The 23,836-nt window shown below is 50.3% G+C and overlaps 3 protein-coding genes across 6 annotated transcripts in view; 1 reads left to right on the top strand and 2 right to left on the bottom strand.

The window, feature by feature from the left end:
- Window positions 1-111: 111 nt before the first annotated feature.
- TMEM127 (transmembrane protein 127) lies at window positions 112-14,512 on the bottom strand. 4 transcript variants are annotated; one of them, XM_003805730.5, is made up of 4 exons: window positions 14,371-14,512; window positions 13,640-13,991; window positions 3,301-3,465; window positions 112-2,593 (listed from the first exon to the last, which is right to left on the bottom strand). In XM_003805730.5, exons 2-4 carry the CDS (start codon window positions 13,881-13,883, stop codon window positions 2,286-2,288), a joined length of 717 nt encoding a protein of 238 aa, XP_003805778.1. In that variant the 5' UTR covers window positions 13,884-13,991; window positions 14,371-14,512; the 3' UTR covers window positions 112-2,285. The 4 variants fall into 4 exon arrangements, with proteins under 4 accessions (XP_003805778.1, XP_003805777.1, XP_054963639.1 ...); XM_003805729.4 differs by having other exon boundaries at window positions 13,640-14,014; window positions 14,371-14,509; XM_055107664.1 differs by lacking the exon at window positions 14,371-14,512 and adding an exon at window positions 4,911-5,029 and having other exon boundaries at window positions 13,640-13,771.
- Window positions 14,513-14,690: 178 nt separating this feature from the next.
- On the top strand, window positions 14,691-22,663 carry CIAO1 (cytosolic iron-sulfur assembly component 1). The gene is made up of 7 exons (XM_003805728.6): window positions 14,691-14,991; window positions 15,817-15,965; window positions 16,121-16,232; window positions 16,332-16,420; window positions 16,954-17,155; window positions 17,765-17,852; window positions 19,610-22,663. Exons 1-7 carry the CDS (start codon window positions 14,853-14,855, stop codon window positions 19,848-19,850), a joined length of 1,020 nt encoding a protein of 339 aa, XP_003805776.1. The 5' UTR covers window positions 14,691-14,852; the 3' UTR covers window positions 19,851-22,663.
- Window positions 22,664-23,213: 550 nt separating this feature from the next.
- Window positions 23,214-23,836, bottom strand: part of SNRNP200 (small nuclear ribonucleoprotein U5 subunit 200) — a 30,895-nt gene continuing 30,272 nt past the window's right edge. The window contains exons 44-45 of the mRNA XM_003805727.4: window positions 23,740-23,832; window positions 23,214-23,638 (exon numbers count right to left, since the gene is read on the bottom strand). Of these exons, the coding sequence (XP_003805775.1) occupies window positions 23,495-23,638; window positions 23,740-23,832 (237 nt within the window). The 3' untranslated portion in view covers window positions 23,214-23,494. The remainder of the gene's footprint in view (window positions 23,639-23,739; window positions 23,833-23,836) is intronic.

Below are 23,836 nucleotides of genomic sequence, written 5' to 3'. Positions count from 1 at the left end.
AAAACAAGAAAAAGAAAAAAAATTACAGCCTCATCAACATCTCCTGCTTCTCTGAGACAAAGGGAACAAACCAAATCAGGAAAATCGTGACAGAAAAATGACAGGCAGCCATTGTCATTTCCATTCTTGTTCGTGGTTTCTGGTTTTTTTGGTTTTGTTTTCCTTTTTAATTTTTTTCTAGAAAAAAAAAACACAACCAGGGGAATTTATATGACAAACTATCAGTGTCAGGATGGCAGAGGGAAAGAGAAAGAAGAGGAAGGCCAAAGACATGGGGAGTGAATAAAAAGTGGGTTCCGGATTGTGCGGAACAGTCCACAGGGTCATGTACAGGTCCTCAGGAGATGACCAGTCCCTTTGGCATGCATGTCCAGTGCCTGGTCTTCTGGTCTGCCTGCTCAGACACCCAAGGGCAGAGAGAGCTGGCCACAAGTAAACCTGCCAATGACAAACTCAGGACTTAACAGAAAGACTTAGTTCAGTTCCTTGGCTTTGTGCTCAGGCATCACATAGCAGGCAGCCTGCAGCCTTTCTTGCCTGAGAGAAGAGTCCAGAAGAGCAGGAGAGTCACCTTTGAACACACTCTGGCATCACAGCAGTGAATTGCAAGCAGCCACTGGCTCGTGTGCAGATGTGGCCCTCACCACCCATGCAGGCATCTGTCCGGACATCCCCAGTCAATCTGGCCAAAGGATGGGACATGACAGTCTCTTTCTAGCCACAGCTTCATAGTGTTGTCCATTCTCCAGTCTTGCTCAAACTATCTATCACCTTAAAGGTTGGAAGAGATTGGAATCCATTTCCTTTTCAGCTCAGCAGGGGACACTGATTCCCAAGAAGCAAGTAACTTAACAAGGACAGGTTGGCCATCTGGATCTACACTGAAGGTCTTTCAAGTTTCATCCACTTTATGCCCAGATCTCAGGGCAGAAAATTCAGCCAGACCCAGAGCAAACAAGGTGACCAGAGTGATGGCTGAGCAAGAAAGTCCCAGCAGCACACTGCAAGACCAGAGTACATTCAAGAGGGGAGAGGGCACGTGGCAAGCTGGAGTCCCGAGTCAGAGTCTAGGGCAGCACTGGGTCTGAAGGACACAGCCCGGCCTGCTGGGCTGACAGTGTGGGTCTGATGCCTCACATGATGTGGCCCCACTGGTTGTATTCCTATGTGGAGGGTGGTGGGTTCCTGCCCTGTTGTGGCCCCTGTTCCTAAACTGAGGCCAGGTTCCATCTCAGTGCTGCAGTCCTGAGGAGCACCACGCTGGCCCGCCAGCCAGGCCACAGTCCTCAGCCCCTCTGGGTTCCACGAGAAGGCCCCAGGGAGTCACCGTCACTGAGAGGGAAGGGGCCAGGGAAGGGAGGCTGCATTCTACTGGGAGAGACTCGGGGAGGGACTACCATGGGCTTGGAAGGAGCTACAGCCCCAAATATTGCTGAGCCAAAAGGAATGGGATACATGTCTAAAAAGTGACAACAGTCTTGTCCCTATTTTAAAAACAGAATATTGTTGCTGTTGCCTGGTTTCATTTTTTTCCTTTTAAAACCACTCATATTTAAAAGGTGAAGGGCTGGGAGATGTAGTCCCCTTCACTCTGGTCCTTGATAGGCACCAGGGGGCCTCAGTCTCACGCTGGCTCCTGCTCTCCTTGCCTGGGCTCCAGCCACATGAAGCAAGGGCAGAGAGGGTTGCAACTGCTCTGCCTTCCCAACAGCGATTCCCTCTCCCCATAAAACCAGGGCACACGTGAGGAGAAGTCCAAAGAGTAAAGTGCACAGAACTCCCCGGAGCAGGTGGCCTGGGGGCGGGTCACTCCGAGAAGGAAGGGGTCTGGGGGCCGTCAGCCCAGAGCTACAGCTGTGGAGCAAACACTGATCCCTGTGAAGTGAGCCTCCAGGGCACAGTCCCCTTTCCCTTGGGCCCTTTGACACTTGTTTTTGGGACTGTCCACTCTCAGCAGCTCTCCAAGGAAAGTCTCAGTCCCAAAGATATGGCCCATGCTGGAGGAAACTTGGATGACCTTCCCTGGCTGGTAATGACTCGTGAATGTGAAGGGGGCAGGATGTGGCAGGAGGGAAAGAGTACATTATAGAAAACCAGTGGACCTCCGGTTCTGAGAGCAGTGATACTTGGATGACCCTAAAGGCAGAGTCTCTCCTGGGGAAGGTTTGGAGAAGATGGTCAGGATCCTACCAGTGAGGCCTGCTGGGGAAAGGAGCTCCTCTGGGTGCGAGAGGAGCTGCAGAGTTGAGGGAGGGGCTGCCGAGGAAGAGAGCCCAGGGCTGGCATTAGGGTGTGTAAGCAGGGGGTGGCTGGAACTGGTTGATGACCTCATATTCCGCCGGGTAGGGCTCGTTCTCCTCCATCTCTGAGAGCAGCTCCAGCGCCTGCTCCTCTTCCTCTGTGGGGTAGTGGCGCAGGAGGTTGGCTGCCGTGGCCAGGATTGAGGCTCCACCAGCTCCTGCCACCAGGTAGAAGCTAACGGCGAAGGTGACATAGACCTGGGATCCATGGTACTTCTTATGCTGCTGCTGCTGGGCCAGGATGAGTTCAGAAGCCCAATAAGAAAAGCCAATGACGGTGGCACACTGCAGGACTAGGAGACAGAGGGACAGCACAGAAGGGGAATTAGTGAGCACTCCACAGCTAGGATGCTTGAGGACCCAATCACAGCCTCTCTACCCAAACCCCATTCTCAGAGAACCTGCCTGGCCCCAGACTCTGCAAGGAGGAACTCTCTTGGCCATGGGATTCCTGGCCTGAGGTTGGGGACAGCAGTCTGACCTGATCTAGGCCAGTCAGATTCCATCTGTCTTAAGGAGCAAATAGCTTGGGAGCTGGAGTAGGCACACCACAATTCAAACCAGCACAGCAGTGCAGGCACGAGGGAGGACAGCTGCTACATACAAGAAAAGGCGGGTCTGTAGGGAAGCAGGAAGGTGGAGAGGAGAGAATCTGACCAGGAGCTCCAGGGGAGACACGGGAGACTGCCTGGTTCCTTCTTCACTCATGTCAGGTCTGAGCTTCAAATGCCATTTTAGAGAGCTGTGAGCTTCCTTGTGGAATTTCTAGCAACATTTCCCCTCTACAGCTGGGCTGAGTGGGTTTGTGATCCTGCCAAGTTAGCAGCTAGACTGGAGCAGGCTGCTGACACCCTGACACTCTGGGAAAGACTGGAGCTTGGCACATGAGCTCCTGGAAGGGTGCCTGCTCAGAGAAACCAGAGCCCCCACCGGCAACTCAGACAGGATGCCCCCACCCTGTAGCAGTTCCTCTCCCACTGTGAGCAGGCTCACGGCTTACCCGTGAGGATATGGGCGAAGGCATAGCGACGAGTGATCTTCAGAGCGGGATGCTTCGGCCCAAAGACATCCAGAAGGAAAGCGGAGAGACTACACAGGATGCCCAGGAAACAGAAGGCGGCGATGACCCGCAGGAGCAGCACTGTCTGGGGATTCATGCAGAAATCTGTAGAGGGAGAACCAAATTTTCACGGCCCCAAGTAACACTTGGTGCAGGAAGTCCCCACCTAGAAGGAGTTTGATTCCCCTCCACCACAGTCCTGGGAGCCAGGGCAGTTCTGGAGGACGCTGTCTTAGCCCCTGCTCCTGGGTGGTCTGCAGGGGAGCTGGAGCAAATTCCACATTAGCAAAGGCCACTGCTCTCCTGTACCTCAAGTCCTTCTCTTTCCAACAAGACTAGCCTAAGTGCAGGATTCTACTTCATTGTGTATGCCATGCCCTTCTAACCATTTTTAAAGACACTGACAATTAACCTGACATGTTAATGCATTCTGCTAAAGGATATTTTGAGCTGGCAGGAAAAGCCTGACTTTGGAGCTGAGACAGCCAGAGAGGCTAAGACCATACAGGTCAATTAATGATGATTCTCCATTTACTCACTCATTCATTCTCTTTTTGTTCCAAAAAGAAGTTGAACTTGAAGATACTATGCTAAGTGAAATCAACCAAATGTAGGACAAATATTTTATAATTCCACTCATATGAGATACCTAGAATAATCAGTTTATAGAGACAGAAAATATAATGGTGGTTGCCAGCAGGTAGGGAGAGGGGAGAACAGGAAGTTATCATTTAATGTGCACAGAGGTTCAGTTTGAAATGATGATAGTTTTGGAAACAGATAGTCATGATGCATGTGCTTAATATCAATGAACTCAACACTTAAAATGGTTATTAATACTTTGGGTGGCTGAGGCAGGAGGATTGCTCAAGGCCAAGAGTCTGAGATCAGCCTGGGCAACATAGTGAGACCCCGTCTCTTTGAGGAAAAAAAAAAATTAGCTGGGCATGGTGGCGCATGCCTATAGTCTTAGCTCCTTAGGAGGCTGAGGCAAGAGGACTGCTTGTGCCCAGGAGTTACTGTAAGCTATAATCACACCACTGCACTCCAGCCTGGATGACCGAGAGAGACCCTGTCTCTTAAAAAAACAAAATATTGGCCAGGCATGGTAGCTCACACCTGTAATCCCAGCTCTTTGGGAGGCCGAGGCGGGCAGATCACGAGGTCAGAAGATCGAGACCATCTTGGCCAACATGGTGAAACCCCGTCTCTACCAAAAATACAAAAATTAGCTGGGTGTGATCGCATGCGCCTGTAGTCCCAGCTACTCTGGAGGCTGAGGCAGGAGAATTGCTTGAACCCGGAAGGTGGAGGTTGCAGTGAGCCGAGATTGCACCCCTGTACTCCAGCCTGGTGACAGAGTGAGACTCTGTCTCAAAAAAAAAAAAAATGTTGGCAGGGCACGGTGGCTCACACCTGTAATCCCAACACTTTGGGAGGCCAAGGCGGGCAGAACACCTGAGGTCAGGAGTTTGAGACAAGCCTGACCAACATGGGGAAACCCTGTCTCTACTAAAAATACAAAATTAGCCGGGCGTGGTGGTGCATGCCTGTGATCCCAGCTACTTGGGAGGCTGAGGCAGGAGAATTGCTTGAACCTGGGAGATGGAGGTTGCGGTGAGCCGAGATTGCGCCTTCACACTCCAGCATGGGCAACAAGAGAGAAACTCTGTCTCAAAAAAAAAAAAAAAAAAAAAAAAGTTAAAATGCTAAGTTTTATGTTATGTATATTTTACCACAATTTTTAAAAAAAGTAAAATAAAGAAAAGAGGAAGAAAGAAGTTGCAGCAGTTTAGAGAAATGTGCAGCTACAAGAAAGTATTACATAGATTAGGAAAGTTGGTAGACTATATCATCACATTTAGTTTAGCTCCCTCCCTGAACTCTACGAGAACAAAAGAATTCTTTTAAAAGGCAACCCACACAAAAAGAAATGGAGGTATAAAACAAGGTTCCAAAAACTGGAAAGTAAAGGGAAATAGACCTACCTAAAAGGGACTCAGCAGACTCGGCAGAGCTGGGGACAAGCCATCAACAGGAAAAGCTAGGAAGCCACCACATTTATACCACAAAAGCCCCAGAAGCCTTGGACAGTGCCAACGTGCACACGTCAAGGGCATAAATGAAGGAAAAGGAAGAGGCTGAAAGAAAAGACACAGCACTCAAGGGGTTCCTGGGGGTCATGGTGCAGGGAGAGCCCATGACAACAACCACGCAGCAGACACACAGCAACTTGTATTTCCCTCCAGTACTTTAGCCATTCTTTAAAAAAACATTTCAACTAGACGACACTGCCGGGCACAGTGGCTCACGCCTATAATCCTGGCACTTTGGGAGGCTGAGGCGGGTGGATCACCTGAGGTCAGGAGTTCGACACCAGCGTGGCCAACATGGTGAAACCCCGTCTCTACTAAAAATACAAAAATTAGCCGGGCGTGGTGGCGCGCGCCTGTAGTCCCAGCTACTCGGGGGGCTGAGGCAGGAGAATCGCTTGAACCCTGGAGACGGAGGTTGCAGTGAGCCGACATCGTATCACTGCACTCCAGCCTGGCGACAGAGCGAGACTCCATCTCAAAAACAAAAAACAAAACAAAACAAAAAAACAAAAAACTAAACAAAACAAAAAAACAAAAAACTAGATGATACTGTCTGTCTCCTTTGATAACTATGCAAACTGCAAAAGCTCCCAGAAGCATAGGGTAGAATAAAGGCTGAACCAAAAAGAAACGAGGCCATGATTAAGTATTTTAAGCTTTCATAAAAAGTAGAAATGGGGTCGGGCATGGTGGCTCACGCCTGTAATCCCAGCACTTTGGGAGGCCGAGGTGGGTGGATCGCCTGAGGTCAGCAGTTTGAGACCAGCCTGACCAATATGGTGAAACCCTGTCTCTACTAAAAATTTAAAAAATCAGCCAGGTATGGTGGCGTGCACCTGTAGTCCCAGCTACTCAGGAGGCTGAGACAGGAGAACTGCTTGAACCTGGGAGGTGGAGGTTACAGTGAGCCAAGATCACATCACTGCACTCCAGCCTTGGTGACAGAGTGACTCCGCCTCAAAAAAAAAACTAGGAAATGGGCCTTAACTTCCTCTCCTTCTTCTGTTACAGCCACTGGCAAGTTCTTCTTTTATTTAGGCCATGGGTCACCAAGTGATTTAGGAAAATTTGGAAAGGGCTGGCAAGACTCAGGCTATATAGCGTCCTTTCCTGAACTTGATCTCAGGCTGAGAGGGTGTGGGGTGTGATCATCAATCTCTAGGGCATACCCAAATCACTGTGGCACTGGCTGAAAGCGTGTTCCCAGGTCCCCAGAGAGTCCGAGTTCTAGGTCTGGAGCAGGGCCTAGGAATCTGGATTTTAACAAGCAGCCCAGGTAATCCCCATGCAGGTGATCCAAGCCCCACACTTCAAGAAACACTGGTTCCAGACCTCAGAGGAAGGTGGACTGATGGGGGAAAGTCCAGGAACCTGGGGAGGGGACCTAAACCCAGCAAAGCTGACTCAGCCCAACAGATGCCAGCATCACAGGTTCTGGGTAGAGAGAAGCCCTGAGCCTCTAGGATTGAGCACGCATACCCTGCCTCAGGCTCAGAGTTCGCCCAGCAGAGGCTGGCTGGGCCCAGACAAGGCTCATACACCTCTGTCTGGCTTTGGGTCACCCACGAAGCAGCCCTCAGAGCTATCTGTCATGATCTCTTGTCTGCTGACCATCTGTTTTGGGCCCAAGCATCCAGCCTGGGTAACTGTCTACTGCCAGAAAGCCTGCCTGTGTGTGAACCCTGCCAGCAACTGGGACCAGCCTTCATTGAACCCAGCCCTGCAGAGCCGTAGTGCATGGGGCCTCACTGAAAGAAAAGCTCTAGGAGACAGGGGCTATCTCCTGGCTTTATTTTAAATCTTATTAAAAGCTAAGAGAGTTCTTCTTGGGGTCCATGTGGCATGTGGCAGGGATGGGGCAGTGTTCTTATAGTGCTTCCAAGAATAACCTACCAGAGGTCACATGCTGCTCTGCAGCAGGCCGTGTCAGATTCCACTCATTACTGATGAGGCCAGGCAGTTGGAGTAAGAAAAGTAATATGTGCGGGCTTCAAGGAGCCTGTATTGTTTCTTTGGCTGGATGGTGAGCACAAGGATGTTCATCTGATTATCCTTAAAAATGTACATCCATGACATATACTCCTATTGTCTTATGTTTCATTACACATGAGTTTTAGTAGTAAGGAGACATGCACATGATAAAAAGCTTCCAAGAGGACATCCCTCCCCTTGCGGGTGTCTACCTGCTCCTCTCCAGAGGCAAATATTGTTGGAGGGGCCTTGTATACCCCTCCTGGAACAGCCTGTGCACACAGATGGGTGAAGTGCCCCCCTGGGGGATTTACCACACAGCTCAGATGAGGAGTCGGGGGCTCCAGAAGGTGAAGTGGCTTCCTCCAGGCCACACGCTGCAGAGCTAGATTCCAAACCATGATCAGGCTCCCCTACACTGTGCTGCTCGGAATCACTAAGTACCAGACTCGGCCGCTGTATTTTTCCCTGGAGATAATCAATCAATTCCTAAAGAGTTGTGCGTGAATGAGGGGTCAGAAGCTAACAGGAATCCTGTTGGAGCCATCCTCAGAGCCAGCTGCTAAGCTCACTAGAGGAACAGCTTGAAGCAATGAAATCTCTCAAAGAAGCAAAAAAGGTTTGGGTCATTAAGTCCTCACATGGGGAATTACTGGGCAAAACCTGCCAGGCATGGTGTCTAAGCTCCTGCAGCATTGCCACCATCAGAGCCTGCTCTAGGAAGTGGTCAGGACACCGGAAAGGCTTGGGACCTGGCGCCGAATCCTAGCTCTAGCAGAGACTGTGTTACTTTGAGCAAGTCCCTTGAGTGCGCTGGACCTCTGTTCTCTCATCTATCAAATGAAAACAATAACATCTGCCCCACCCACCACCAGGGCATGCTGGGTCAGCTGACACCGTGCCCATGAAAGAGCAGCCACCTGTGCTGTTATTAACCAGAGGCTGTTTCAGCTGGGCCAGTGTGTCACCTCAGCATGCCTTTCCTTCTTCTACCAAGACTTCCTTGACCACACGTCAGCCCGTGTGGACCAAGGCCTACTAAAGCCAGACTAAGGGCCTACCCTACAAGTATGACAATATGATAGAGAGAAGAGACTTTTGACCTAAAACTCCAACAGGTTTTGTTTCAATGTAACTGCCTTTCCCCACTCCAAAGCTGTGAGTAAACCCTCAGGGTTAGTGAGAAAACCAAATATGAACTTCCCTTTGGGTAACGTTAACAGATACCCCAGGGGCCTGCCCCGTGTAACAGGTGGGTTTTCCTCAGAGGGTCTCAGAGCACACCGGAAGAACAGGCAGTTATCCTAGACAGGCTTGGAGCCCAGCTCAGAGACTCTTCTGGAGTCAGTATCTCAATGTCTTTCTCTCCTCCCTTCCTAGACATCGGTACAGCAGGGAAGGCAACAAGCACCTGCTCCCATGAGGGGATTGCTAAAGAAAACCCCTGAAGGTTATGTATGTAGGATTTTATTCGAGAGAGAAATGGCATGCAAGGCAGGACCCTAACTTGAAATTCAAGCCAGTGGTGCAGTCCACGATGCCCTGGCTAGACACAGAACACCTCCTACCTTCCAGCTGTGCTCTGGCCTGTTGATTTTGGTAAACACTGCTTGGCGGTGCCCTCTAGTCATCAGGGAAGTAGGCAGCTGTAATAGGATCCCATGGAACTGACTTTGCTCAAGGTCACTGGTGAGTCACCAGGCTAGATTTGTTTTGAAGGTCCTGCCTCTTCCTGTCTATCTGCCCATTGCTCTAACCACTCCTGACCCAAACAGTCTGCAGGCAGAAAGGCTTAAAAGGACTTCTGTCCCACCCCGCCTCCCTTCTTGCTGGAGTCCCTCTGAATTAGAGACACTTCCCCAATGCCCCAATCCCTCTTTATGCATCTGTGCAACCTGCTCGGAGTCTCCTCACTGTGACCTTTTTAGCTTCCAGACAGGCCTGTGACACAGGCCTCTTAACAGAGCCCTCTAGTGCCCAGCCAGGTTATCCCACAGACACCAACAGGCCCCGCAGGGCCTGGCAGTGTCAGCTGCCCCAGTCACCACCTATCAGGCACACAGGCTCTCTCTGGAAGGCCCTTGATCTTCCAGTGGCTGCTGTCAATTGTGATTCACCTGACTTCTACTCCCCAACTTCCTCATTCTCCAAAGATGCTTCCTGGGGCTGTTGCCAGTGCCCTTTGGTGGCCACACTTGAGAGGCAGAAAGGCTCAGAAGAAATGACTATCTGCGGCCCCTCTTTCTGGGGTCTAGAGGTGTGAGTCTATCTCCACCCAGGGCCAGGTTGAGAGCTGTGTGAGAAGCAGGCACCGCTTGCAGGGGCAGTGGAGAAAACCCAGGATGAGGTCTTTTTTTTTTTTTTTTAAAGGAAGGGTCTCACTCTGTCACCCAGGCTGGAGTGCAGAGGCACGACGATAGTTCACTGCAGCCTTGAACTCCTGGACTCAAGTGATCCTGCTGGCCTCCTGCTTCAGCCTCCCAAAGTGCTGAGATTACAGGAGTGAACCACCACACCCAGCCCAGGATGGGTTCTTTGGAGCCAGCTTTCATTGGCTAAAGCCTCTGAAGCTTTGTGAATGACAATGGGAGAGTGGCTTTGCCCTGGGATCACCAACTAAAGCCTCAACACTGAGGCGATGAAGTTATGACAAAAAGCACAGCTTTGGCTGGGCTTATGATAAAACTCAACTAGAATAGGAAAGTGATAAGCCTCAGGCAGCTTTGATGGGAAATAAACTCGGAGCTCACTAAGGTGTTGCGGTAAGAGTATGGACTTTGGAGTCAATGTCCACTCAGATTAGCTGAGCAAACTACCTAGCTTCTCTGAGCTGGGACCTTTGTGAAGTGGGGCTGAAACAGTACCTACCAAATAAAGATGCTGTTTAAGAGGAAAAAAGCAGGCATGGGGTGTGCTTAGCATAATGTCAAAATGTGGCACTCAGGCAGGGGCTGAGAAATGGTAAGGCTGCTCCAGGGCCTGCTGGCTGCCCAACTCCCATCACCGGCAGAGACCTGGCAGGGTCTGTTCTCCCTCTGGAAGTATCTACATGTGGCCAGGAGCGGTGGCTCATGCCTGTAATCTCAGCACTTTAGGAAGCCAAGGTGGGTGGATCACCTGAGGTCAGGAGTTTGAGATCAGCCTGGTCAACAAGGTGAAACCTCATCTCTACGAAAAGTACAAAAATTAGCTGGGCATGGTGGAGCACCTGTAATTCCAACTACTCGTGAGGCTGAGACAGGAGAATTGCTTGAACCCGGGAGGCGGAGGTTGCAGTGAGCTGAGATGGCGCCGCTGCACTCCAGCCTGGGTGACAGAGCAAGAGTCTGTCTCATTTAAAAAAAAAAAAAAACAACAACTCTATATGCACCACATCTGTGCTTGACAGCTCTGCTCCCTCTTGAGATGTGGAATACTCCAGGCTCTCAGGTCAGGATATCTGTTAGGCCCTGAGGATCAGCACAGTCACACAGGATACTACATGTCTGAAGGCCCACTGGGTACCAAAAAACCAGTAGGTACAAAGAAAAGGGAGAGAAGATGCAATCAAGGACTTCCGGATTCCTTACTGATTCTTCTGTGATAGCTCATGAGGCACCACTGCCAACTCTCCTATTAATGGGCACAAAGTGCTCTTAGGAGATGGCCACAGGCAAGCAAGTAGAAACTATACACAGGTTAAGGTCTCTAAATATGTGAGCAAATGTAATGTAAAGGTTAAGAAAACATGCTTTGCAAAAGACAAAACGGAGCCTGAATAATTTCTTTCTTTTTTCTTTTTGAGATGGAGTCTCACTCTGTAGACCAGGCTGGAGTGCAGTAGTGTGATCTGGGCTCACTGCAACCTCACCTCCCAGGTTCAAGCGATTCTCCTGCCCCAGCCTCCTGGGTAGTTGAGGCACCAGCCACTAGGCCTGGCTAATTTTTGTATTTTTAGTTGAGATGGGGTTTCACCATGTTGGCCAGACTGATCTTGAACTCCTGACCTCAGGTGATCCATCCGCCTTGGCCTCCCAAAGTACTGGGATTACAGGTGTGAGCCTCCATGCCTGGCCTGGCCCGAATAATTTCTTAGAAAGAGTAAATACACATGTGAACAAAGAAGAACCTGCACCAAGAATTTACTTTTTTTTTTTTTTTTTGAGATGGAGTCTTGCTCTGCTCTGTTGCCCAGGCTGGAGTGCAGTGGTGTGATCTTGGGCTCACTGCAACTCCTCTACTTCCTGGGTTCAAGCGATTCTCCTGCCTCAGCCTTCAGAGTATCTGGGACTACAGGCGTGTGCCACCACACCCAGCTAATTTTTGTATTTTTGGTAGAGACAGGGTTTCTTTCACCATGTTAGCCAGGCTGGTCTCCAACTCTTGACCTCAGGCAATCCACCCGCCTCGGCCTCCCAAAGTGCTGGGATCAGAAGTGTGAGCCAGTTCCTGGCCTTTCTTTTTTTTTTTTTTTTGAGATGGAGTTTCGCTCTTGTTGCCCAGGCTGGAGCGCAATGGCGCAATCTCAGCTCACTGCAACCTCAGCCTCCCAAGTTCAAGCGATTCTCCTGCTTCAGCCTCCCAAGTAGCTGGAATTACAGATGCCTGCCACCACGCCCGGCTCAAAAATTTACTTTTATTTTTAACATGCCTTCGACAAGGATGCACACCAAAGTGAAATAATTATGAGATTGCTCCTTATGACAGCTGAAGTAAAACAAAGGATAAAAACCATAAATGACACGGCATCATTTTATATTGGCATCAACAGAGGTGGGGTAGTCCCAGCTCTGCCACCCTAAACTGGGTAGCCTTGGGGAGATCCTTCATTTTTCTGAGCCACAGCTAAGCACACCCTATGCAGTGCTAGATTTCAGAGATCTAGCTTTCTAGATCTGATGGGTCTAGTGGTGGGAAGGTGGTATGTGTGCTTCAAAGAAAGCAAGTACAGGGCAATGTGCTAACAGAAAAACCACCAAGACTCACTCAAGCTTAATGCTCTTTGTGCCATTAGCAACATGACAGAGAAAAGGCTGCATATAAGGCCTCTGTCGTGTGCATAACTTTGGCTTTAATGAGCCAACCCAGCAAAGAGTACCATTAAGGTGAAATCTGGAAACAACCAGTTGTCCCCAACCTTCTACAAAATCACCCTACAGCTTCTAAAACTCAAGAGAGATGCAAAACAGTAAGAGAACACTCAGAGAAAGGCAACATTTGGCCACAAGGATGAGGCTTTTCAGCCTAGACCTGCAGAAGCAGAGTATGGTCCGATGCACAGCGGGGAACTTGGACCTTTTCACCAAATCCCAGTGCCTGAATTCTTCAGGAGGTAACACGCAGATATCTAACAGGAAGTGCTTCTGATAGGCGGTGCAGTAAACATCTGGAATGCATCACAGCCAGGGAATAGCACAGAGAGGATAGCACAGAGAGGATATAAGACCTTCAAGATGGCTCAAAAGACCTTGGGGTTGATGAACTATGCTGTTACTAAGGACTGTTTGGGGTACATTGATCATTGTTAGGGTAAAAAGCAGGTGATACAGTCCAGTCCTGTCCTCACACTTCACAATTTTTACTGGAGACAAGACTGGGCAGGATAAACTATGGGGCCCATAGGACCCTCCCATCGTCTGCTGTCTTTCTGGCCGGAAAGCATGATGATGAACAAAGCAACCTTGCCTCTGTCAGGCACACCTATAATGGTTCCAAGAGCCACATTCCGACTGTTGTACTGCGGGTGGCAATGGAACGGTCTTCCGATTACCTAAAATGCCACAGATTCCCTTCTTCTCTAATACGCATCCGATTACCATAGAACTCTAAGATATGTTTTAAAACCTAGTCAAATTAAAAGTTCCTTTTTCTCCATTAATCAGTCTGCCCCAAAGAAGCTTTTCCATATTTCACAGGCTCCTTAGAAGAGGCCAGCTAACTGTGATACCTAGCACCCTTATCTTTTCTCGATACACAGCGTCCTTCCTCCAGCAGAATCCTAAAATAGCAGCAGTCCGGATTAACATGGCTGTGAGGAGTAGGTGCTTAGCTGAATAACATCAGAATTAATGAGGGGCCGGACCCCAAACAGAGCCACCTGGTGGGCATGAACACCAGGCAGTTATGGGGCCGTTTCCTTCAACCAAGTGTCTGGTCCCTGGCTATCTCTGCTTCAGCCAGAACACATTCTGTCCCCCACCGAGGCTTTAAGGGCCAGCGCGCAGCACCCTCACCTTTCAGCAGGTCCGGGTGCACATAGCCCAACACGTCGGAGACCCCCAGCTCCTGGCGCGAACAGGTGCCTCCGTGGATGTGCAACCAGGCGGGCTCGGCGAGGGCAGTGCACAGCGCCGTGATAGACAGGGCGCCAGGCAGGGCCGAGGCCAGGCTACGCTCCGGCTGCTTGGGCAGAGCGCTGCCTCCCGGGCTCCTCCGCCGGCGCCCGCCGGGCAGCCCTGCGCCTCCGGGGGCGTACATGCCCGGGGCCGCCCGCCGTCGCTCCGCAGTCGCTGCTTGTCGCCGCCGACCTCCGCGGGGCGCGCAGAGCCTGACAGTCCGGTGGAGGATAGCAACGCTCCGGGTTCGCTGCAGGTGAAGCCGGGACTGGGCTGTCAGGGTTGACACCAGAGGATAGGGGGGTGGGACCCAGGGCTGACGGAGACGGGGAGGGCTGCGGGAATTCGGGGGGCGGAGACAGGAGACTCCGGAATGGGACTGCGGGACGACAACCGAAGACGGCCAGGGGCCAGATGGGGTCTGAGCAGACTCGAGTGGGGGGCGGAGGGATCGGGGATCGGCTACTGCTAGAGCAAAGACCCGGAGTCAGGGTCTCAGCCAGAGGATGCCGAGAGGCGGAGGACCGGGCTGGGCCGCGGGGATCGGGGACTCGTGATCTGGGACCGGCGGTTTGGGGTGCGACCTGTGCGCAGAAAAGACCCTCCCCACGCCGCCCATTGTTCCTCACCAGTCAGCAGGCCCCAGGGCTGGGATGGTGCTGCTCAGCCCAGTCACGGGCTTCTCGGCTGCCGGGGGCCGAGCGTTCCCAGGCCCCAATCCCGCAACGCCCGGACAGACCCGGGGCCGATGCACTTCCGGCTTCCTCCTCCTCTGCCTCCGCCTCCTCCGGCTCCCCGCCCCGTCCCCCGCGCGCGTCACAGGCTGGGCGCGCCGCCGGCTCTGCGCAGGGCCTCACGGGACTGGTAGTTCGAGGCGGTCCCGCGATGCTTTCCCTGCCGAGGTGAGGGGAGCGACTACAACTCCCAGAGGGTATGGCGGCCGCAGCAGTGGGCAGTTGAGTTTCCGGGGCGACCCAGGTCCTCCGGCGGAAGCGGGAGCCTCTGTCGGCCGCGGAAGCCTGGAGTGGGCGGTACGCAGACGCGCGCGGTGAGACCCGCTGTCTGCTCAGCGGACTCTGCCCGCCCCCACCTCCCCCTGCGTCGGGCCGACATGAAGGACTCGCTGGTGCTGCTGGGCCGTGTCCCGGCGCACCCGGACTCCCGCTGCTGGTTCCTGGCCTGGAACCCCGCGGGGACCCTGCTGGCCTCGTGCGGCGGCGACCGGAGAATCCGCATCTGGGGCACGGAGGGTAAGGCCCAGCCTGGTTGCGCGGCCCTCAGCGCTGAGGGCTCAGCCTGCGCGTAGTGCAGGCGCTCAGCCTGCAGGGGAGGCTGAACCTGTTCCTGGCGGAGGGAGAGTGGGATGTTAGCCACGCCGAGAAGGGCTTTAAGGTAAAGAAGTCTGCGACTGTTGGGAGGAAAAACGTCAGCAGACAAGCTGAAATGTCAAGGGAATTGTGTTAGCTGCAGAGGCAGGAAAATGGGAAAAGAGAGGTGTTAGGAAAGTGACCTTCAGAGTAACTTGCGACTGGATGGTCACATTTTATCCCGAGGGCATTGGGGAACCAATAGCAATTTTAGATCAGATTTGTTTTAGAAAGATGCCTCCAGAGGTTGGGCGCGGTGGCTCACGCCTGTAATCCTAGCAGTTTGGGAAGCAGAGGCGGGTAGATCACCTGAGGTCAAGAGGTCAAGACCAGCCTGGCCAACATGGTGAAACCGTCTCTACTAAAAGTACAAAATTAGCTGGGCGTGGTGGCGGGCACCTGTAATCCCAGCTACTCGGGAGGCTGAGGCAGGAGAATCCCTTGAACCCAGGAGGCGAAGATTGCAGTGAGCCGAGATTGTGCCATTGCACCCCAGCCTGGGCATCAGAGCAAAAACTCCGTCTCAAAAAAAAAAAAAAAAAAAAAAAGCTTCCAGAGGAAGTAGATTCAGTTGCATCTTTGTAAAAGCTGTGAAATACACTCCCTGAGCTTTCCCCCACTAGCTTGATTCCAGTGCTAGCCCCTGATATTGAATGGCTTCATGGTGCTGCACCCAGCTCCAGAGCCTGGCCTGCGCTCCGCCTTTAGGTGACAGCTGGATCTGCAAGTCTGTCCTTTCTGAAGGCCACCAGCGCACCGTGCGGAAGGTAGCCTGGTCCCCCTGCGGTAATTACCTGGCCTCTGCCAGCTTTGATGCTACCACTTGCATTTGGAAGAAGAACCAGGATGACTTTGAGGTACCCAGGCTGGTTGGGACCAGAATTATTGCCTGTTTCCTCCCCAGGGCTGGTTCAGGAACCTGAGCCAACCTGCGCCAGTTGGGCTGTACCCATGGGAAGGGGCTTAGGGGTGTTAGCTGCTGTTAATTCTCATTTTCTTTCCCCTTTCACAGTGTGTAACCACTCTCGAGGGCCATGAAAATGAGGTCAAGTCAGTGGCTTGGGCCCCATCTGGCAACCTCCTGGCCACTTGCAGCCGAGATAAGAGCGTTTGGGTCTGGGAAGGTGAGGCCAGGTCCCTCCAGGTGGATTGGGAACCACCTGACAGCCCCCTCTGTGTCCCTGACAGGGTCGGCTCTTGGGTCCCCTTTTTCTCTCCCACAGTTGATGAAGAGGATGAGTATGAATGTGTCAGTGTTCTCAACTCCCACACACAGGATGTCAAGCATGTGGTTTGGCACCCAAGTCAGGAGGTAAGAGTCAAGCAGGGACTCTTGTGGGAAGGGCTCTGGTGTGCAGGCTTGTGCCCAGCCTTCCTCTGCTTTTCAGCCTTAATCTAGCTTTTACGGAGAGTTCCATCTGTGAACAAAAAACATTAGTCCCTTTATAAAAACAGATCCGGCTGGGTGTGGTGGCTCACACCTATAATCTCAGCACTTTGGGAGGCCATGGTGGGTGGATCATCTGAGGTCAGGAGTTCGAGACCAGCCTGGCCAACGTGGTGAAACTCCGTCTCTACTAAAAATACAAAATTAGCCGGGCATGGTGGCACATGCCTGTAATCCCAGCTATTCGGGAGGCTGAGGCAGGAGAATCACTTGAACCCAGGAGACGGGGGTTACAGTGAGCCGAGATCGTGCTGTTGCACTCCAGCCTGGGCAACAACAGCAAACTTCATCTCAAATAAATAATAAAATAAAATAAAAGCAGATACCTGGAACTGACCTGTCCTTTGCTTCCTGGGCCACACAGACACATGTTGGGTTTCCTTTCACTCTTCCCCCAGCTCTTAGCTTCTGCCAGCTATGATGACACAGTGAAGCTGTACCGGGAGGAAGAGGATGACTGGGTATGCTGTGCCACCCTTGAGGGCCATGAATCCACTGTGTGGAGCTTGGCCTTTGACCCGAGTGGCCAGCGCCTGGCGTCTTGTAGTGATGACCGTACTGTGCGTATCTGGCGTCAGTATCTACCAGGCAATGAACAAGGTGAGGTCCATTAGTAGAGCTAAAGAAGACCCATCTCTCAAGGGGTTCACAGTCTGCTAAGACACGTACATGAGTCAGAGCAAATGGGGGTAAAAGGTAAGATGTGCCACAAGAGGGCTCTGGATAGAGTGCTGGAAGAATCAGGAAAGTTTTGTAGAACGGGTTGTTTCATCTGAATTTAAAAGGGTATGTAGGATTTTAACATGAGAATTTCACGTGAGAATTCAAGTGAAAACTTAACAGTGTGAGTAAAGATAACAATGGCGGGAATGCTTAGGCTGAGGGGTGGTAATGCATTTAAATGGGGCATAGGACGTCTAGGGTTTGGAGAGGAATAAAGTGGGTTGGGTCGGCTGGTGGGTGGCCTTCACAGGCACGCAAAGTAGTTACATACAGTCTGCAACAGAACAGGGATGTTTCCTCGGAATTCTGCTTGAGAAACGCCAGTCTGGCTATAGTGTGTAAGGCAGATCAGCAGGGATGGGGACACGAACGGAGACGCAGACTCATAATCAGTTGAAGATGAGGGTGAGGGAAGGTAAGTTAGGTTCTCCTTTGAGGTGCCCAGGACATAGAAACGTTTAAGGGCAAGAGAAGTCTGTCTTGCAGGGGTGGCATGCAGCGGCTCTGACCCCAGTTGGAAATGTGTCTGTACTTTGTCCGGCTTCCACTCAAGGACCATTTATGACATTGCTTGGTAAGACTCCATCCCCCACCCCATCCCATCCCCATAAATCAGGGATTTTAGAGAAGGCATACCCTATGCAGTCCTCTGCAACCCTGGGGGAGTGCTTGGGAATTGAGGGCAGCCACCCCCATTCCTTATCAGGCCTGACTCTACCATGCTGGTTTACAGCTGGCTGGGCTGGCATTCACAGGAGCAGAGAACAGTCCCAGGCTGTGAGGGCAGCACCAGCGCTAGAGGTTCGCACAGCTCGTGCTGTCCAGAAGTTATTATTGAATCTGCATTCGTGGCTGAGGTTTTTTTTTTGTTTTTTTGTTTTTTGAGACAGAGTCTCACTCTGCAGCCCAGGCTGGAGTGCAGTGGCGTGATCTCATCTCACTGCAAGCTCCGTCTCCCGGGTTCACACCATTCTCCTGCCTCAGCCTCCCAAGTAGCTGGGATTACAGGCGCCCGCCACCATGCCTGGCTAATTTTTTATTTTTAGTAGAGACGGGGTTTCACTGCGTTAGCCAGGATGGTCTCGATCTCCTGACCTCATGATCCGCCCACCTTGGCCTCCCAAAGTGCTGGGATTACAGGCGTGAGCCACCGCACCTGGCAGTGGCTGGGGTTTTTATAGGTAACACTGACTCCGGCCTTGTGGAAGCTGGAAAAGCTGCACCATTCATATAGGAGAGTAGGTTAGAGGGTAGTTCTGGCCCTGAGAATTGATCCCTAGGAAATCCAAAACAGTGAAAAAAACTGAGCACTTAAGTTTGCTTTATATTAGCAAACATTTGGGAATCACCTATTCAACAAAAGTGAACTTAAGTAAATTATGGTAGAACTCAGCTTGTTGTATCACTGTTTAAAGAAAGGGGTTAAGAATACTTTATGATGGGGCCAGGCGCTGTGGCTCACGCCTGTAATCCCAACACTTTGGGAGGCCAAGGTGAGCGAATCATGAGGTCAGGAGTTCAAGACCAGCCTGACCAACATGGTGAAACCCCGTCTCTACTAAAAATACAAAAATTAGCTGGGCGTGTTGGCACGCACCCAATCCCAGCTACTCAGAGGCTGAGGCAGGAGAATCGCTTGAACCCGGGAGGCGGAGGTTGCAGTGAGCCGAGATTGCGCCACTGCACTCCAGCCTGGTGATGGAGCAAGACTCCATCTAAAGAAAAAAAAAAAAAAAAAAGAATACTTTATGATGGCTGGGCCCAGTGGCTCACGCCTGTAATCCCAGCACTTTGGGAGGCTGAGGCAGGTGGATCACTTGAGGTCTGGAGTTTGAGACCAGCCTGTCCAATGTGATAAAACCCTGTCTCTACTGAAAATACAAAAATTAGCTGGGCATGGTGGCACATGCCTGTAGTCCCAGCTACTCAGGAGGCTGAGGCAGGAGAATCGCTTGAACCTGGGAGGGGGAGGTTGCAGTGAGCCAAGATCGTGCCACTGCACTCCAGCCTGGGCGACACAGCGAGACTCCATCTCAAAAAAAAAAAAAAAAAACTTTATGACATGGGAAACTGCTTATGCAAGTGAGGAAAGTGCAGTTCATAATTGCATGTCGTTTTTTAGGATAATCATAGTAGGGGAAGGAACTAGATTGCAGCATCTGAAGATATAAGTGGGTGATATTTGTGACTCCTTATTAGTTAAGGAAACATTTTAATAAGAGGTTTTTAGCTGAGGCCTGAAGTTAGGGAAGAGAACAGGCCAGGAACTATGGAACAGGTCTCTCTGGCCTAATTAGTCAGGTATACCCACTGATGTCACTTTCCTTCCAGGTGTCAGCTGACAGGGGCTCTGGCCACAGCTTGTGGGGATGACGCGATCCGCGTGTTTCAGGAGGATCCCAACTCGGATCCACAGCAGCCCACCTTCTCCCTGACAGCCCACTTGCATCAGGCCCATTCCCAGGATGTCAACTGTGTGGCCTGGAACCCCAAGGAGCCAGGGCTCCTGGCCTCCTGCAGTGATGATGGGGAGGTGGCCTTCTGGAAGTATCAGCGGCCTGAAGGCCTCTGAGCTACCTCGACTTTGGACAGAGTAATGACTCCCCAGAAAACGTCATATAAGACTTTACCAGCCCCTGAGAGGACCAGGAGGAGCATCCTTGACCTTCATTTAACTTGGCTCACTTCTCTTCAGACTTGGGTAGAAGTGCAGAGCCGCAGAATTGCTTTCCTTCCCCGCCTTTGACATGAGGCCTTCAGTAAAGAGCTACAGAACATCAGTACATTGTTATACCACAGATTTTTCTTGCATTAGGGCACAGTGTTAAATTTTTTGGAGGTAAATATACTATTTATAATCACTATATATAGTAGGAGGGGGTATGTGTCTCAGGCTTTTCTGAAGTTGCAAGACTTAAAGAAATAATCCATCTGCATCCCAAGTCCTATTTTATAAGGATATTCATAAAAATTCCATGGTGAATCCTTGTCTGAAATAGGTCCTCCCTTCCCAGTTTCTGTGTAAGTCTTTGCATTTAAGACATCCAATCAATAATGAAGGAAATTTTTTTCTGAATGTAGGTTTGAGTGAGAGGCACCTCTGCTTTCCCTTAGCAACCCTCATATACCTCCTTGCACTGTTACGCTGTGATGGCAACTGGGGATAGAAAAAAATGGGGAAAGACAGGAATCCTAAAAGGGAGAGTTATTACTGGCCACAAGCCCTGTATTCTCAACAGGGATGCAAATTGGTTCTTCAGTAAGGATAAAAAAAAAAATCAGACAGTTGTTTGTGGCCCTCCTAAGGCCCACAGCACATATATAGTGTGTCTGTGATACTCCATTTTCATGGCAGGGAGTGATCAGGAAGAAGGCTCCCTAGGGGACTGCCGATTTAAACCAGTTGAGAAACACTGCCATCAGCAGGCAGTTTCAGACTCACTCAAGTTGTCTCTTGACAGTCACTTCTAAATGGGTTCTAATGTGACAATGGCCTCCAAAACTACAGCCTTCCCTGAAGTTTAAGCTGTGACCTTAGATTTTAGAAGGACAGTGGGGCTGTACCTAGAATAGTGGTTCTTGAAGAATGCGGCCTGCAGATCCTGGGAGTCCCAAGACCCTTTCAGGGAGGATCTGTGAGGTCAACTGTTGGCACTGTGGCATGAATCAAGGTGGTGGCAGCAAACTTCTAGTAGTTTTGATATGTCCTTGATAGAACAAATAGCAATGGTTAACTATTAAATGTTGACCTAGCCAGCGCAGTGGCTCACGCCTGTAATCCCAGCACTTTGGGAGGCTGAGGCAGGCGGATCACCTGAGGTCGGGAGTTCGAGGCCAGCCTGACCAACATGGAGAAACCCCGTCTCTACTAAAAATACAAAATTAGCTGGGCATGGTGGTGCATGCCTGTAATTCCAGCTACTCGGGAGGCTGAGGCAAGAGAATCGCTTGAATCCGGTAGGTGGAGGTTGCAGTGAGCCGAGATCATACCATTGCACTCCAGCCTAGGCAACAAGAGTGAAACCCTGTCTCAAAAAGAAAAAAAAAGTTGACCTTGAGAATTTATAATATTCTGAGAAAACTGGAAGCATGCATAAAGCCCCTCTGCTGTGCACTGAAGTATGGGTGCCTTGAGGAAAAGCAGTTATACAGTTGAGTTGCAAGCTGAATTGGCTGTTTTCAAGGCATGCCCTTTAGAGTTGAAAGAACTAGCAGATTACGGTATTTAGACTTGAATATTTGGCTGATATTTTCTGGAAATGAATGGAATGAGCCTCTCACCTCAAGGGAAACAACTGATAGTGTTGCCAGTGATAAAGCTTTCAAGCAAAAATTGGAATTTCCGAAAATCTGTACTCCACCATGAGCTTTATTGTTGGGGATATTAACAAATGTGATTTGTATAATGAAATGCATTTCATTTGGAAGAATTCAATGAACCATTTTTCCAAGTGACCAGTACGTGATGTTACAAAATCATGCATGGCTCAAAGATTGATTCAAAAGTGTAAGACAGGCCAGTGGATTTTAATGTATTAACAATATAAGAGTGCATTAAGTTTTCGGAGTCTACATTGCCTTTAAGAAACTATGACTTGTAGTAAGCCGGGCGCGGTGGCTCACGCCTGTAATCCCAACACTTTGGGAGGCCAAGGCGGGTGGATCATGAGGTCAGGAGATCGAGACCAGCCTGGCCAATATGGTGAAAGTCCGTCTCTACTAAAATTACAAAAATTAGCCGGGCGTGGTGGCAGGTCCCTTGTAGTCCCAGCTACTCGGGAGGCTGAGGCAGGAGAATAGCTTGAACCCGGGAGGTGGAGGTTGCAGTGAGTCGAGATCGTGCCACTGGACTCCAGCCTGGGTGACAGAGCGAGACTCCATTTCAAAAAAAAAAATCACTTGTAGTCTTGGTGTGGTATCAAAGAATAGCCACAATTAGCTGAAAAGGCTATTTTAAAAACTTTTCCAACTGCATATCTGTGTGAAGTCAACTTACTTCGACAAAAAAGTTTGGATGTAGAAGCAGCTGTAAGAATTCAACTGTTTATTATAACAAGATACTAAAGAGACTGTAAAATGCCACCCTTCTCTTTGGATTGTTTTGGAAGTTATTCTTCATAAAAAATGTTAATGTGGGCTGGGCATGGTGGCTCATGCCTGTAATCCCAGCACTCTGGGAGGCTGAGGTGGGCGGATCACTTGAGCTCAGGAATTCAAGGTCAGCCTGGGCAACATGGCTAAACTCTGTCTCTATTTAAAAAAAAAAAATGTTAACATTATGATTTAAAAGTGCATTAACCTTAATCTAGATAATAAAAGCTTTTTGGGGCAACCTCCAGAACTGTGAAAAATAAATTTGTTATTTAAAAAGAAAAAAAAAAAAAACCTCTGAGTTTCTTAGTTTTTAGTAGTGTAAAGAGGTCCTAAGACCAAATCATTTGAAAACTGCTACCCTGAGGAAACTGCCCTTCAGAATCATCTTTCAATTTTGTGTGCATTTAATCTAAAGAACAGAAGGTAAGAATTTGAAGACAGTCGGAAGATCTGGATTAGAAAACCTGTTTATTAAGACTGGGTCACATCCAGCTAGTACATTTCAGTGCCCTTTCTGGTGCTGCCTCCCAGGAGCAGACACTGCAAATTTCAGAACCCCCATCTAGAGAAACCCCTAACCTGTGATCTAGCTTCCGAGGCTCAGTGTTGGTTCTTGTGGTAGTGCTGATGCGTGGGTACCACGGAGGCCAGGCCACAGTCGCATGTACCCTCCTCTGGGCCGACTCACAAGGCTACAGGGGACAGCACACCTAATGAGCAGGTCTGTCCTCCAGACGTACTTATTAACACGTTCCTGGCTAAAAAAATAACCAGATCTTTTTGGCCATGCCCTCAGGATGGAGAAAGAAAACTTTTAATTTGGAATCACTACAAAGACAAATGGTTTCTACAAATTATTTTATTAGAATGTCAGACTCAAAAGAACTACCAGGAACATGCCTGAAAATGCTATATATGATTTATGCTTGACCCATGACACCTGCTGTCACTGGATCCAGAGTGAGCAAGGGAAAGGAAGTGGAGGTAGGCGGGGACAGCACCAGCCCTGGCTGGCTAGACCTGAGGCCCACAGACCTGGTCCCCACAACCAGGATTCCTACAATGTACACATTCCTAATTCAGGCTCAACTCTCCTTTACCCAAAAGTAAATGCCTCAGGACTCAATCTGAATCACTGTCCGTCTCAGCTTCTTTCACATCCACGCTGAATTTGTACTCCTGGTCACATCCCATGTAAGCGTCACTCATGAAGTACAGAGTGTAGTTGTGGGCACCAGTGGCTGGGGCCACAAAGTCCAACTTCACCTAGAAAGAGCAGGCAGAAATCAAGATGAGCATGGACACGGGAAGCATTCTCACCCTTCCCCCATGCCAGAACAAATGCTAGGGCCAGTGGACACACTCACCTTGGCCTTCTGCTGCAAGGTCAGCCTCTTGATGGAGATGAGGCTATTGGACTTGGCGTCTCCAATCACCACCCACCAGCCCTCTTCACGTTTCTGC

The sequence above is a fragment of the Pan paniscus genome, chromosome 12 (assembly GCF_029289425.2).
Source record: "Pan paniscus chromosome 12, NHGRI_mPanPan1-v2.0_pri, whole genome shotgun sequence".
NCBI classification, from domain to species: Eukaryota; Metazoa; Chordata; class Mammalia; order Primates; family Hominidae; genus Pan; species Pan paniscus.
Note: the sequence above shows the minus strand (reverse complement) of the source record. Positions and strands in the feature narration are given on the sequence as shown.